The sequence below is a fragment of the Balaenoptera musculus genome, chromosome X (genome assembly GCF_009873245.2).
Source record: "Balaenoptera musculus isolate JJ_BM4_2016_0621 chromosome X, mBalMus1.pri.v3, whole genome shotgun sequence".
Classification (NCBI taxonomy): Eukaryota; Metazoa; Chordata; class Mammalia; order Artiodactyla; family Balaenopteridae; genus Balaenoptera; species Balaenoptera musculus.
Window position 1 is genome coordinate 91,226,405 of NC_045806.1, and position 16,153 is coordinate 91,242,557.

Sequence of the window (16,153 nt, forward strand, 5' to 3'; positions counted from 1 at the left end):
AACCTCCTGCATTAGTCACCTGGGATGCTTGTTTATAAGGCAGCTTGCTGGGCCTCACCCCAGGTCCGATCAATCAGACTCTCAGGCGGCCAGATCCAAGAATCTAATTTGTAGTAATTTCCCCTAGGTGATTCTCATGTCCAGTGAGTCACTTGAGAATCACTATCACTATTCCAGACTTAGAGAGAGGAAAAAAAAAAAAAACCTTCTGGTCCCATGGGAATATAGGAGGGGAGGCATTAGAGTTGGCCCTGTTTTTAAGTATGAGAATGGTATCAAGAAGCACACCAGCTCTGTAGTGAGTCAGGGAAGGGCCAAAGTTGACATCCTAGGTCAAGACTTGAAATTTAATATCCTTTGCTCTCAACCATCTTCCCTGGATCTAAAAAGTAGAGATGGGGCTTTCAAAAATTTCTGAACTAGCTCCTATACTTAGGTAGTGCCATTTTATGATAGGGCAATGAGAAAGGAGAGGAGTGAGTTAAAACCTCTCTGTCTGAGGTTGAGGAGAGCTGTAAATTCCTTGAGAGAATAGGAGAGATCCCAGGTACCTGAAACCCCCAGGTGTACCCAAACCTCTCTTCAGCCAGTACTTTCACCTCTTCCTCCACCCTGCCCTGGGCTGGAACTATAATGAAGTGATTTATTTGCACTTTAGCATCTGCCCCTCAGAGTATGAAATGGAGGAATGACCCAAAGGCAACAGGAAGATGGAAAGTGCAAGGCAGCCGAAGGCTGGGGCAATCAATCAGTCCTTCAGTCAATCTGTGGGGACCGGAGTTGTTTTCCTGGAGCCAGTTGGCTTTTTCAGAGTTCCAGGTCTTGACCTCTCCTTCAGGCTGAAGATAATCATAAGTGACTTCCTGCCTTGGCCTTGCAAACTGAGAGGGGCTGCAGAATGTGCAGAGTAGCTTCTGCAGGTGGAAGGGGCAGGAAGAGTAGTAGCCTGGGGGCCACTTTGTCCTGTGAGACCTCAATCGCCAGCATCAGTCTTAGAGCTCCAAATATAGCACTTCCAACAGTCGTATAATCACATCCCCAGTCAAGATCCAGGATTGGTCCTGTTCAGGTTCCCAAGGCTGTTAGTTTGCTCCTTCCCAGAGGGCCTTCTCCAGGGAGTTTGGGGAACAAAGAAACCTAAGGGGACAAAATCACCTTTGATTCCTTTGAGGCCTGGGTTTCCTTTTGGACCTCGTTCTCCTCGGAGACCAGGCAACCCTGGCTCTGTGCTCTGTAGAGTTCCCGTCTCAAATGCTGGACCTTTAGGAAAAAGAAACATAAAAGATTGGCAACTTACAGGAGCCTGGGCTCATGTGACTCAGCATAGCAGCTCAGTCACCAAGGGTCCTTGAGCCTCAACCACCAGAGCAGAGGCACCCTACCCCCAAAAAATCCAAGACAAGGACCCAAAGTCTGTAGCAAGTCCAAACTCTGTTGGCTCAATTCTCTCTACTACTACTACTTATAGGATGTCTACTATGTTCCAGGCACTGGACTAGACACTGGGGATATGGGAATAACCAAGGCAGCTTCAGCAACTCAGCAGTCCCCGTGTCTATCCCAGGAAGTCCTCTTAGGACAAAAGAGGAGATGGGTACAAGCTGCAGTGGTCAGGGGTTGCAGGTTACAAAGAAACATGCGGGGCATATTTCTAGCCTTTTTCTTAGAATCTAGAATCTCATACTCAGGTAGATGACCTAAGGAGAATAAGCCCTGTGGAGGCTTTTAGCAGCCACGTTGAGGATCCAGGCTTGGTTTCCCATTTCTTGGACTCTCAGCCCGCCCTGCTGGAGCCCTGAGGACCAGGGAAAGCTTGAAAGAGCCAATGCTGCTCCTTCAGGAGCTGCAAGACCACAGGCCTAGGGGCTGAGAACAGTGAAGGGGGAAATGGAATGACTACGAAGTCAGAAGGCATTAGGTAGTGTCTGATCACCGAGATGGCCCTCACTTGCCTATTCCTTGATGAACATTCTGATTGCTGTGGTCCCTAACCTGTGAGATACTCTCTCCCTCAAAAATCAGGACTGTTCTGCAATCTGGATCACACCTGAATCTCAAGACCAAAGAGAGAAACAAAACAACTTACCGGGTGGGCCTGGTAGGCCTGGTAGGCCTGGCAAACCATCTCTGCCAGGGAGGCCAGCTGCCCCAATTGTGGTGCGGCCGGGGTTTCCTTGGTCCCCCTTCAGGCCTGGAACTCCCTGGAGCCCTAGAGCACCGGGGCCACCTGGAAGGATAAGCCCACACAAAAATGCTCACCATATCACCCTCCTCTTCAGCGGATTCCAATCAGTGCCGATGTTAGACACTAGCTCCAAGGAAGAATTTGGGAAAGCATTTGCCCTTCTCCTGCAGCTGAGTTAGAAGGGTCCCTAGGAATCAGCTAGCCTAACCTCTTGGGAAATGGAGGCCCAAAGACGTACAGAAACATGGTCAGGGGTGCAGAACTTCTAAGTGGCACACCTGAGAGGGAAACCTGGGTCTCCAGCCTCCCATTTCTAGATTTTTTCCACCTTGGTGCTGAGATCAGCTGTACCTCCTCCAAGGGGCCGTTTTAAAAGCATAGGTATCCTTACAGAGGCCCATCTCCAAGGAATTTAGAAACTGCTGTCTTTAAAAGTAATGTCTGAGGCTTTATATTTGGGACATCACTGCCTCCCAGACTCTGGCATGCCCTTTCTCTGTTTACTACTATAGAGTGGCATATGGGCGTGTTCCTCCAATGATTGCGTCAAGGATGTCATCCACAGGATCCTGGGGCCATTTAGTGCCTGGGTTAAGCACAGAGTGAAGGTCTGGGTACAAACTTTCGTCTGGGCTTTTGTTAGCTCCTTCGGGCAAGCATCAGCTGGGATGGCACATAAACAGAAGAGTGACAGGGCTCTGGCAGGCCAACGCAGGCCCCCTCATTGATGGTCTGGGATTGCCTGTCTAGCAACGGTACATTATTGAGGCCAAAGGAAAGCTGCTTGCCCAGGCCCTATTCTCATATACATTGGCCTTGGGCTTGCAGCAGGGAGCCTACTGACTATAGTCTACCTTTCTTTTGACTTTGGCTGGGTATGTACCCACACCAGAGTACAGAAGGGGACGCTGAGTACCAGAGTGGAGATCTGTGCATGGGGTGGGTTAGTTTGTTTTACCTGGTAAAGCTGGTAATCCAGGAGCACCAGGAGGGCCAGGCAGGCCCTGGATGCCTTCATCTCCTTTAAGGCCTGGGAGGCCTGGCATACCGGGGTCTCCAGGATAACCTGGCATTGCAACAACAACAACAAAAGCGGTAAGCAAACCGAAGGGAGGCCCACAAATGCCACAAAATGCCTCAAAAGAGTTGCAAGGAGATGTCCTCAGGTTAGAAGCACCTTTCTTGCCCTTCATAGGTCTCCCAGATGCTAATGCCCTCATGTGATAATGGGCCTGTTTGAGCTAAGGCTCTCCTACTGTTCAGTACTGGTCTGGCCAGGGCTTACCTTCCATGGTAAGATCTGATAAGTACTAGGAAGGTTCTTCTACTACTAGTAACCTTGTGTCATGCCTCAAATCTCTGTCATTTGGGTTAAGGTGTTGAAGTCTACTCTTCATGTTATACACAGGTTTCTTGAGCATGGAACACAGGAAGCCGCTGTCAACCATTAACACCTCAGCTTTAATGAGTTTACCAGACAGGGCACAGGCCTGAGAGGATGTGAGGAGAAAGAAGTTAGGAGACCCAGATGGAAGAGGCACTATAGTAGAAGCCTTTGGTCAAGCGAGAAGTAGCTGGAGACACTGACATCTAGATCTCTAGAGAAGGCAAAGGGAAGAGTTGGGCACACACCGTAACTAGAACAAGGAGAGGTGAAGACTAACTTCCAAAGTGTCATACTATTGAGGGCTGTCCTAACCAAAAGATACTTGCTCCCCTAACCAAAGATACTTTTCCACTTCCCGTGAAATTGTCAAGCTCAAGCATGCATGGGATCACGTACATGAGACCCTGTGTGTCCCAGAGTATCAGGCTGAAGTTAGCCTAGCTGGGAGGGTATGAATCCTTCCCTAAGCATCACTAGGAGAACCATTTTTAGCAAATCCAGACCCAGGCCAACGCAAATCCTAGTCTTGGTGGACCCAACACAAACATGGAGTATGGGGCTTGGCTTCTTTGCCTAAGACATTGGAGTTAGATTCATTTCCCAAGTTTTGGATCCATGAGTGGCCCTTGTGGGGATCGGGTTTCGCAGCAATCCAGTGGCTGACAAAGTATCCTCTTAACAATTACAGGGGATACAGAATTCAACTTCCTATCTTTTTTTTTTTCCACTCCAATCAATGAAAAGTTGCACCTGAGATCACAGCACCATCTGTATCGATGAAAACATCTGGGCCTGGCAGGCCAATGTCACCCTTTTCACCCTGCAAAGGTTAAATACATTAAACACAAATATTTCTGTGACCTCATCACGTAAGATTTATGTTCCCTCAAAACCATTCCCTGGGACAATGGAAGGTTCCTCCTTCTGTAACCCCTGATTTCCAGGGCCAAATAATCCATAGGTTAATTTCAAAGTCCAATAAATTTAACATGAAGGTGACACAAGGCAGCCCAGAGGCCTGACACTCAATTGAGAACCTGTCAAGGACAAGGGATCCCAATTTTATTTTGCAGCCTGACTCCGGGACAATCTGCTTCTGGGCCTGGGAAACATATCGCAGGAATAGACAATATGGCTATACCCAAGAGGTTCTAAGGAGGGAACAGAGTTTTAACTTTTTTTCCCCACTTTCAGCAGGCTTGGGACTCTGCTACTGTCATGGCCCTTGTTAGTGGGTGATGTCAGGCAGAGGAAGTCAAAAGAGTCCTAATTCTCTCAAAAGGGAGACTCAGGTACCAGAATCAGATAGAGTGGCATATCCAGGGTTTGGGGGGTAGGAGCTGTCTGCCCCAGGTGCAGGCAATAAGGGGATGCGTTGCTTGAGAGAATTTAAAAACGATAACAAAACCCAAAAGTTGGCAATTCTAAACAATGTCAATAATAAAATATTTCTCCTTGTAGGGATGGATTTGCTTGTACGCATTTCGTGTGAAAAGGGTGACATCTAAAATGCCAAAATACTAAAAAATACTCCATTTCATCACATAGGCATTTGCTATGATCTGAATGTTTGTGTCCCCCGAAAATTCATGTTGAAAACCTAATGCCCAAGGTGATGACGATATTAGGAGGTGAGGCCTTTGGGAGGTGATTAGGTCATGAGGGCAGAGCTCCCACCATTGTTAGTGCCCTTATAAAAGAGGCCCAAGAGAGCTAGCCTGCCCCTTCCACCATGTGAGGACACAGCAAGAAGTAGGCAGTTTGCAAGCCGGAGGAGGATCTTCACCAGAAATTAACCATACTGGCCCCCTGATCTCAGACTTCCAGCCTCCAGAACTATGAGAAATAAATTTCTCTTTTTTATAAGCCACCCAGTCTGTGATATTTTGTTATAGCAGCCCAAATGGACTAAATAGCATCTATACTAATTCTTCAGCCTTCCATCTCCTCAATCCTGGATTTTCACTTCCCAACAACATTACCTTAATTCCTGGGAATCCATTAAGTCCGGGGAAACCTGAAGACCCCTTCTTGCCCTGTGACGGAAACATAGTTACAACCGAATTGAATGTCTAAGAACATAAGAGGGGGTGGTTTTTGGATTAGGCCAGGGCAAATGGCACAGGGATTTTGGCCGGCATTCCAGGATATATACGGATCATACGTGACTCTGGAAGCCGTAAAATGTTCCAGAAGGCAATATGGCGCTTAGGTAGCCAACTTGCACGTTAGGAGGTACAAGGGCCACAAGGCTAGAGATGAATACAAGCAGGCTGGCCTTGCTAGGCCCTGATAACATGTTAAAGGAGTACGACTGCATCACAGCACTGAACACTGGACACTCATCTTCTTGGGTAAAAACAAAAGAAGTGAGTGGCTGAGATTCTATCAAACAAAGAGAGGCGGACAATTTGAATTGTAAGCAGTGTTTCCCTTTGGATTGATGGTCATGTTAAGTAAAGCAAGAGGGCCTTCTGATTTGGATTTTATACACTGAGGCTTTAATGATATTAACCAAAATACCTGACTCCCTGGAGGGCCTTGGACTCCTTCTAAACCCACGGGACCCTGTAAAGAGAATAGAGGTACCTTAGAAAGATTAATAGCCCATACTAGACAAAGCAACTAGACTTACATAACAAAGCTCTCCAACTGAGATCAGGATTTAGCAGCTCCTAAAACCAGGTAAGAGAATGTTCCTAGACTTGCCTTAATGACTTCTTTCTAAGCACTAATCCATCAGGCTGAATAGGCACACAGGGAATTTTTAAAGAGCTAAATAAATGGAAACATTTTAAGTACTAGGTGGAATTGGGTAGAAGGGCTGGGTGGTATTATACTTAGTCTGCATTAGTTCCAAGTCATGAGATTTTTAAATAGATTGTGGGAGGGCCTCTTGTCTCTCTCCCCCAATGCATTTTTTTGTTGGTGATTTTGTGTTTTCAAGACAAGGGAGTAGAGGAAAGTGGAGAAAGAAATGGCAGGGTAATGGATGAACATTGCTGAATACTCAAAAGACTCTTGACAAACTTCATGACCAAGCTAAAAAGACAATTAATACTCTGAAATGTTGCTTCTTTAAGGCTAAGGTTGGCCAATTACTAACAACGTAAGACCTAAGTGCCTGAAGCTAGGAATCAGAGAGGCTAACGGTTATTTCTCCACTTGAAGTGAGATTATTATTGGAAACTGTTGACTCCAAACATTACTCACTATGTTCTAGAACTTCCCAGGTTTGTTTCTGTCCTATAAAAATTGCACTTGGTCCTCTTCCTTCCATTCCTGCAAACTGCCCCTACCCCACCTTCCCTCAGGATAGAATGGAATGAAAGTAAGACATGTCATTCTTTAGCCCAGAAGATAATTATAGTTGAGGACCAGGAGAGTAAACGGGCTGAGGAGCCACCTGGTGTAGGGGGTACAGTAAGTCTCCTACATGCGAACGAGTTCCATTCCAAGAGTGCGTTTGTTAAGTCCAGTTTGTTCGGAAGTCCAACAAAGTTAGCCTAGATACCCAACTAACACAATTGGCTATATAGTACTGTACTGTAATAGGTTTATAATACGTTTGCATCTTTGAAAGGTTCACAACTTGAAGGTTCGTACGTAGGGGACTTACTGTTCATCATTCCTTATTCAAAGGAGCCACTAAGTCAAGGGAATGTGGCAGAAGGGAGAGCAAGAGGTCTTAGGGACCTGCCCGAGGGTTGAGAAAGAGAAACAAGAGAAGCTTAGGAGGCCATCAAGTTACATAACAGAGATGCAAACAGGAAAGAAAAGGGACCGGGTGACTTGACAGATCCAGGCAAGCAAAATTCCAGGTTCGTACCCTAGGTCCCGGCAAACCAGGGATTCCCTTTTCTCCTTTTTCTCCAGCAATTCCAAATCCCTAAAGGAAAAAAAGAGACCACAGATTATAACATTCATTTCCTCACAGGTCTCCTGGCTCCATCCAAAGCAAGGTGGTAATTTCCAATCAGCTCCACTGTCCCCCGGGGGCAGCTCGCCATGCTGAGCGTCTCGTCACCGCCTGAGAAACACATAGGACTTGAAGATAATTTGAACCATTCATTCAAGGCTTCTTTTTGGTTCTAGAAGTAATGTCTTCTCCCCCAAAAACTATTACAAGTATTTATGGAAACACGAACTAATAGCATAGAAATGATGACAGATCTAACTTCATTGATTTTACAGATGGGGAAACTAACACTCAGAAGGGCCAAGCATCTTGCATGGGTTAGAGAGTCAACGAGACAGTCAGGGCTTCAGCTTCCGTTCCAGGGCCCTTTCCAAGAGAACAGCCTGCTTCCCACCATCTAGGAGCCTGGGTCAAAGATGACCCACAAATGGAGAATTGTGTTAATCCTTGGGGATCGATGCTAGAGAGAAGAGCTTTTGCCCTTTGGAGACATGATGACTGCAACATCCTCTTCAGTGGGAAGGAGTGTTTCTATCTAGGCGTGATCTAGAACCGTGCGGGCTTTAGGAACACTCTCAAAGGGACTGCAGGATGGTCGCCAACCCCTCTTGCCCTGCTCACAGGAGGTGAGGGCTTGCAGCCACAGACATGACTTGGGGATTCTCTAGGAACAAGCAGAAATCCAAAAAGCAGAGTGAATGAGAGAGCTTCCTCCCCTCTGGGTCCAGGGCAAGCATATTCTGGGCCCCCGAGATACAGAAGAATTCATTACCAGAGTGGATAAAGTCTTTCATGGCAAATGTAATCGAGGTCACTTTGTTGTTACTGTTTAAAATGGGACTTCCTGGAGCACGAATTTTGGCAAATAGCATTTAGGTCTATTATGAGAGTAAAGGAGGCAGTGAAGTTTTCTCAAATGTAAGCCTGTGAAAGACACTAAGTGTTATGGCACATCTCCTGTTGTCCTCTTGATGTGACCTGGCTCAGCTGATTGTAAAAGCACTGCTCCAATCCCATTTGTAGTGTTTTTCTTCCTCTTCCATACTCAGAGCATTCCCGTGGGTACAGTTGGCCGAATAGCCCTTAGTTTTCTAGGCCCAAGTTTTTACTTTCTTTTGTTTTTAAAACGTGAGTTGTTTTTATTGTTGTTGTTGTTGAGGAGGGGAGTGTATGTCTGTGAAGGGTCCAACTCAAAGCAGTCTTTGGTTCCTACTTGCCTTCCCTCTTTTCTACATCTACAGTTAGGAGTCAAATTGCTCAGACCTCATGCTGAATAGGATTTCTATTTGAAAGGCCCGTGTGTCAAACTGAATGCAAACTTAGTTCTGCAGCTCAAATTGGAAACCAAGGCATGCTGCCCCCTGGTGGCATGTATCTATTGGCAGCTGAAGTCAAACACTTCACGGAGCCTTCCCGGGCCTGTGCACAGAAGCTACGGCAGCCCACGCTGCCCCAAACTCTTCAAGCACTAAGCCGGGTTCCGGATGAAAGTCTGGGAGCAGAAGGTCTGTATCACATTCACTTCTGCCTCCTCCAAGGCATGTTACTGTAGTCTGAATGCATACAAGGTGGTCCAATACATACTTGTTGAATTAAATGGAACAGTGACCCAGGGAAAAAACTGTTCAAAAGCGCAAGAAAAACAATGTCCAGCACGGGTTCGAGCCCTGGTCCGGGAAGATCCCACACGCCGCAGAGCAACTAAGCCCCTGCACCACAACTACTGAGCCTGCGCTCTAGAGCCCAAGAGCCACAACTACTGAGCCTGTGCGCCTAGAGCCCATGCTCTGCAACAAGAGTAGCCACCAGTCTCCACAACTAGAGAAAGCCCGCACGCAGCAATGAAGACCCAATGCAGCCAAAAATAAATAAATAAAATAAATTTTTTTAAAAATGGGAAAAATGAGCCTCTAGGGCTTCCCTGGTGGAGCAGTGGTTAAGAATCCGCCTGCCAATGCAGGGGACATGGGTTCGAGCCCTGGTTGGAGAAGATCCCACATGCTGCGGAGCAACTAAGCCCGTGCGCCACAACTACTGAGGATGCACTTTAGAGCCCACGAGCCACAACTAATGAAGCTTGCACGCGTAGAGCCCATGCTCTGCAACAAGAGAAGCCACTGCAGTGTGAAGCCCGTGCACCACAACAAAGAGTAGCCCCCGCTTGCTGCAAGTAGAGAAAGCCCGCGTGCAGTAACAAAGGCACAACTCAGCCAAAAATAAATAAAAGAAATAAATTTATTAAAAAAAAAAAAAAAAAAAAAAAAAAGAATGTCCAGGAACCATCTCACAGCCTCCACCTATCTTTTCCACAGTTGTAAAGACAAGGGGTCCTTGTCCTTCTTCTCCAGAAAGCAGAAAGAGCCTCTGGACTCCTGCTTTCTCAGAGAGAGGGTCTGAGAGCTTGAGCTACAAGGTGAGCAAAAAAACATATACAAAGTTTAAAAGGGGAAAAAAAATTGTTAAAAAGCAATTTGTGTGTCGGGGTTAGAGTCAATAAAACATACAAATTGCAAGATATTGGGCTGTAGGCTCAGCTTGTCTCCCAGCACAGGGGGGCCCTGTACGAGGCCCTACTGAACAAGCTGCTCTAGCAAGATGTCTTGGGCCCCGGCCCCGGCCCAGCCGGTCGCCACCACGAGCTGACCAGCACCCACTGCTCCCTTACCCCTTCTCAGGCACGGTCAGGGACCCCTCATTAGAGCACTAGCTTAGCTGTTTACAGGCCGGCTCTCTAGGGCCCTGGGCTCCTGGCATTTTGGGTTCATGGATATTAGTGGCTCTGCAAAAACTCAACTTCAGTCACGTGGCTGGGAGTCGGGGCGGACAGCAGGGTGACGAGGCGGGTGTGAGAAAAAGGCAAGCTGCAAACAGTAGGCTGGAACCGGGGGCTGTCAGGCCCCGCTGCGGAGTGAAAGGCACTTTGGCCCTGGGTCCTCAGAGGCCTGCTGGCCCGAGGCAGGCTGCCAGCACGGTCACCCTCTCTGCCTGAGCTCCTCGCCCGGCCCCAGCGAGGGCGGTGGACAGGGGCGAGGCCCACCTGCACAAGGAGGGCGGGAAGGCAGGAGGGAGGCTGAAGCCTGAAAAGGGGGACTGAGGCCATGGCGGAGGGGCGGGGAATGATCATATTTGGGGGCCACATTTTGGAGGCTACACTGCAGCCTTCGGTTCAGCTTGGCACCGCGAGGGTGACTTGAGATGTGAAACTTGAGAGGTCAGGAAAGTCAGTCTCCTTGTCAGCTCTGACCCTGTCACACTGCTGCTACTGCCCCTCAGGGCATCGGGTTGGACGGGAAGAGGAGGGGAGGGCTTAGGTTAAGTCTGTCAAGATGGGGCTCCTCCTCCGAAGGACCTACCTGAAGTGCCTGGAAAGCCTGGTGCTCAGCAGAAGAACTCCCGCCTGTCCAGTAGTCGCCTCAGATCCACTCAATAGGTACCTCAGGATTCACCGCTTTCTTCCCTTCTCTCTCCCATCATCTGCCATGTTGCCTTACCCCGCGTGTGCTGGTGCCTTGGAGGGCACAGAGGTATATGACTCTCTCTGACAATCTCCACGGGAGCATCTGTGGCCTACACGTGAGTGTGCTGCTGGGACAATGTCATGAAATGTGTGAGGCTGGGGCTGAGCCAGAAAAGCAAGGATGCTGGGTCACTGCAGAAGGGGCAAGGGAAAGAAAGGGAGGTCTAAATCGCTCAGGTTGGCCACTTGTCAGCAGCTCCTGCAAAGATCTGGGCTAGGATGGAAAGGAAACAAATGGTTGAAGGGAACATTTCAGATTCCCTAGAGATTTCCACCCTCAGCGCTGCCTTGTTTCTCAGTGAGTGTGGATAATTGAAAGCCGACATGAGGGCCTTGGATTTGAGAAGTGTCACCACCTTTCTTCTTACAATGATTCTGGCAGAAGCCACAGAAGTTACCTATAAATGTTCCCATTAAGCAGATAGAGATATTAGCAGCAAAGGAGTTATAGGATTTGGCCAGGGTTGCATGTGGAATCCACACCAAAGTGGCCTGAGAACTCTGGTTTCTTGATTCCCACTCTCTGAAAATATGCTGTACCATATAAAGGAAGCTTGTTTTCCACCTTGGATGTCTTTACAATCAACTGGGGTTTCTATTTGTCAGGCCACACTGTGAAACACTGGAAATGCTGAGCTTGAAACGGTATTGCAATTTATCACTGTGCATGGCTGTCAGTCAGTGTGTCTTTCTTTTTACAAGGCAAAAGGGAACGGGTGAAATTGCAGAAGGGGAAATCCTCTGAGGTAGAACAGGGAAGGGAATGGTAAGGAGGGAGGGAGCGTGAGCCAGTGAACTGCAAAGCACCAGAGGTCACGCAATCCACGACCACCATGACAAGAATGAACTGAACAGTAGGGGGCAGTATGGTATGAGGAAAAAGTCTGGAGTTGGCTAGTATTCAAGAAAACTGAATTTCAGTCTCAGCTCTGCTAATAACTTGCTGGCTGACTCTGCACAAGCCTCTTTACCCGTTCAGGCCACGGTTTCCTCATCAGTCAGGGATATAAACCCAGCCCACCTTGCTTACATCATAGGGATGATATGAGGTGACTAGAATCTATGTGAAATGCTCACAAAGAAAGGTGCAGACGTTATTCCCCAACCCACTTGCAAAGTACTCTATATCTGTGCTGTCCAATCGAAAGATAATGTGAACTACTATGTTATTTTAAGTTTTCTAGTAGCTTCATTAAAAAAGTAAAACAAATAGGTGAGATTAATTTAACAACATTTTATTTAACCAAACACATCATAAATATTGTCATTTCAACACTGACGTAAAAATTGTTAATGAGATAATTTAGATTATTTTCCTCATACCTAGGTTTGGAAATCTGGTGTGTGTTTTACACTTACAGCACATCTCATTTCAGACTAGCCACATTTCAAGGGATTGGTAGCTGTTATGTGGCTAGTGGCTATCATATTGGACAGCACAGATTTATACTTTGTAAAGAAACCTGATGAACATTGTGAGCTGGGCCTCAGAACAGTAGATATGACCATTGCCACGTGACATATATACAGAGAGGTTCAGATACTTGAAGGCCCAGAGCTGGGGCTGAGGCTGAAGTCCAGGTGTCCTGTCTCCAACATCAAGATTCTTTCCCTTTATGATTCATTAGATACTGAGCTGATTAAAATCAAGGCCATTGAATAGATGGTTCTCTGTTGCCCCTGTATCTCTATGGAGTAGTAGGGATCATTGTGGAAGCAATCTGTGCCACTGGCTCTACTGGCTGTGTTTTCCGGCGACCTGGAAAGACCCAAAGTGTTTCAAAGAACTGCAGGGAAGCACCGGACTCATCTCTCCCCCCTTTGCCAGCAAGCCGGGGGCAGGCCTAGTCATCTTTGATTCATTCATTTCCCTCCTGACCCCTACACCCAATCCATGGAAATCTCATCAGCTCCTTCAAAACATATCTTGTAGTTTAAGAGATATATCAACCAAATGTAATGTGTAAGCGTCATTTGGATTCTGATTCAAAACCAGGTAATTATAAAAAAATATATTTATGAGACAATCATAAACCTGAATTCTGACTTAACAGATATTGTCATTTCTGATAATTAGTGGTGATGAAATCATCATTATGTTTTTAAAAAGTCCTTATCTCTTAAAAATACTGAGGTATTTGTAATGAAATGCTACATCTGTTGTTGGCTTCAGATTGGCCGTGAGTTGCTAATTGTTGAAGCTAGGTGATGGGTACACAGGGGGACCATTATGCCATTCTCCCTACTTTGTATATGTTTGAAATGTTCTGTAACAAAAATTTTAAACTTTTTACATTTTGAATCCATGCACTTCTCTCCATTTCCACTGCCATCATCCTAGTCCAAGCCACCACCATTTCTCACCAGGACTGTTGCAGCAGCCTCTGTTTGCTGCCTTCCCCTCCCCCCATCCTCCATGACCCAGACCCCCAACTCCCACTACCACCAGAGAGATCTTAAAAATACAAGTCAGGGCCTTCCAATGGCTTCCCATTACATTTGACATAAAAGCCACATTTGACCTACAAAGGTCTCCATGATCTGGCTCCCGCCTCTCTGCCTGGTTCTTGGCCTCGCTCACTCTTCTCCACCCGCTCGCCTTCTTGCTATTCCTCTAAAGCACTGAGCTTGTTCCAACCTCAGGGTGTTGACACTTGTGGTTCCCTTGGCCAGAAACACTCTTCCCGACCTTTCACATGACTCGCTCCCTCATAATAAGCGCTCCCTCAGAGAGGCCCTTCTTTTTTTTTTTAAAGATTGATTGATTGATTGATTGATTACTATGTTGGGTCTTCGTTTCTGTGCTAGGGCTTTCTCTAGTTGCGGCAAGGGGGGGCCACTCTTCATCGCGGTGCGCGGGCCTCTCACTATCGCGGCCAGAGAGGCCCTTCTTGACCACTCTGTCCAAAGGTGCCCATCCTGTTCCCCATCCACACTCCATCACTTTTACCCTTTTTTATCTTCTATGTATCACTTACCAATATATGAACTTGTTCTCCTTCATTTGTTTACTTGTTGATTCTCTCCCCTCCCTCATCCCCCCCAATTGGAATGTACTTTCCTCAAGGACTTTTACTTATCTGACTGTTAGTTGCTGTTGCAGCCTTAGAGTCCAGCAGAAGGCCTGGCAAATAGGGGCCCTCAAAATGTATTTGTTGGGTGAAAGAATCTAAGATACAAGGGCATATAGGAAACTGAAAATAGGATCACTAACACTAACTACCATTTACTCAACAATTGATACGTGCCAGGCATTTATTAAGCCCTTTTCATGCATATTATCTCATTTAATTCTCATAACCACCCCATTATTATCCCTTTTTTGGTAGGTTAGGAAACTGAGGCTCAGAAAAGTTAAGAAACTTGTCCAAGGTTACATAGCTAGAAACTGCTGAAATCAGAAGTCAAGCCTAGGTCTGTTTTAACTCTAGAGCTTGAGATAATAACCTCTAAGCTATATAGTCTCATAAAGAACCTAATGTCCCCATGGGTTTGAGAAACAAGACATTTCCTTAAATGCCTTCTAACAATGAAGATGGTGAAATTCTCTACAATAACCATAGGAAGGAGGTCTTCCTGTTAGCTTTCTATTGGTATAGCTTTTGTCTAATCAGATCCTTGAATACACGTTGACCAAATAGGGAGACTTACCGGGAGACCTGGAGGACCACTTATTCCTGGGAAGCCCTGAAGCCCTGGTTCACCCTGGAAAATCGACCAAAGCTTAGTGAGTAGCAGCAGGAAGCAGTGAACATAAAGGCGATGGTTCCCTTGAGTTACTTGGGCTGGGCAGTGGGAAACCATAGGGTATCACAATTGGGACACCAGAGGCTGGTGCAGATTGCCTCGTCTCCACAACTAGTAACTACACCAGGATGCCTTAATTTACGGAGCCCTTAGTAGTGTGGAAAGGACCAAAGTCCATGACAGGCAAAGAAAACTATCCAAAACAGAGTCTCAAATGCTCAGGCTAATTGGGAGATAGAAAAGATGATCATCTGCTTTCTTTCTAGCGGAAGAAGCTGTTCAGTGCGATTTCCTTTAGCAAATTACTGGCTGCAAAGACATCAATGGTTTTGGGAAAAGAGTAACAATTACAGTTTGCAAAGGGCCACATAATACTCTAATCTCTTTCCTTGATATGCTAATTTATCTATAATTGCCATGAAAGGGCTCCCTAAGGTTTGGGAATGATTAGGGAGGCAGGCAATTTTTCATATGCTCCCAAACTGTTCCCAACTCAATAATTACTTCCTGTAAACCTGGAGAAGGCCTGGAGCTGTTGCTTCCACAAAGACAGAATTAAAGAAATGGGACTAAACACTTTCCCCTGCCTGGGTCCCTTGACCACAGGTGCAGGATCACAAAACTGAAGGAATCCCCAGGAAGGAAGGGAAGTCAGGTTATTGAAAGATATCTGCACATCTTAACAGCAAACAGTCATTCAAATACAATCACGTGTACACTCATATCAAAATACAGATTATAAAATATCTCGGTTAAACAGGTCTACAGCTTCAGCCTTGGTAGTTCAGATCAGGCAAATTAGGGCATCTACTGCCACTTGGTGACAGTATACCCTATTTGCAGGGTCATGTTCTGAGGGCAAATAATTTCTTTAAACAGATAACTTGAAAGCAACCATTATACCCTATTGTTCTGTCACAGTGCTTTGGGGACAACATAAGTATTGACAGGGTTGGTAGTTAGGAGGGAAACAACCCAACTATTCAATGTTTGTTTTAAGTTATTCAGCATTTTGATAACTGAATCTGCAAAACAAACACAGAAAATAGCACTTGAGTGAATATTCAGAAACCCAGGCAAGCTCATATCCATATTACCCACAACCCTCTATCCTTCCAGTATACTCTGGTTATTAGAGTTGAACTCTAGTATTAATAGGAAAAGGCTTATTAACTTCTTGTTCTCAAATGTTCACTACCTTGGATCCTTTCTTCCCTTTGGGAAATCCCATGAATTCCAGTTCCCCAGTAGATGGTGGGGGTCCTGCAGGGCCAGGCAGGCCAACATCCCCCTGTAAGATCAAAGGAAACATTAAGCAAAGCAGACACCACACAGATATTTCTCCGGAGGGGAGGTTTGTCCTCAGGATGTAATTCACAAATCAACTGTCCATGACTT

General features: G+C 46.3%; 1 protein-coding gene across 2 annotated transcripts in view; it reads right to left on the bottom strand.

The window, feature by feature from the left end:
• The window catches only part of COL4A6 (collagen type IV alpha 6 chain), a 288,676-nt gene that overhangs the window by 34,289 nt on the left and 238,234 nt on the right, over positions 1–16,153 (bottom strand). For both annotated transcript variants that reach the window (XM_036841076.1, XM_036841075.1), the window contains exons 12-20: positions 15,954–16,046; positions 14,660–14,713; positions 7,402–7,461; positions 6,096–6,140; positions 5,555–5,608; positions 4,323–4,392; positions 3,144–3,251; positions 2,087–2,227; positions 1,156–1,260 (exon numbers count right to left, since the gene is read on the bottom strand). In XM_036841076.1, coding sequence (XP_036696971.1) covers positions 1,156–1,260; positions 2,087–2,227; positions 3,144–3,251; positions 4,323–4,392; positions 5,555–5,608; positions 6,096–6,140; positions 7,402–7,461; positions 14,660–14,713; positions 15,954–16,046 — 730 coding nt within the window. The remainder of the gene's footprint in view (positions 1–1,155; positions 1,261–2,086; positions 2,228–3,143; positions 3,252–4,322; positions 4,393–5,554; positions 5,609–6,095; positions 6,141–7,401; positions 7,462–14,659; positions 14,714–15,953; positions 16,047–16,153) is intronic.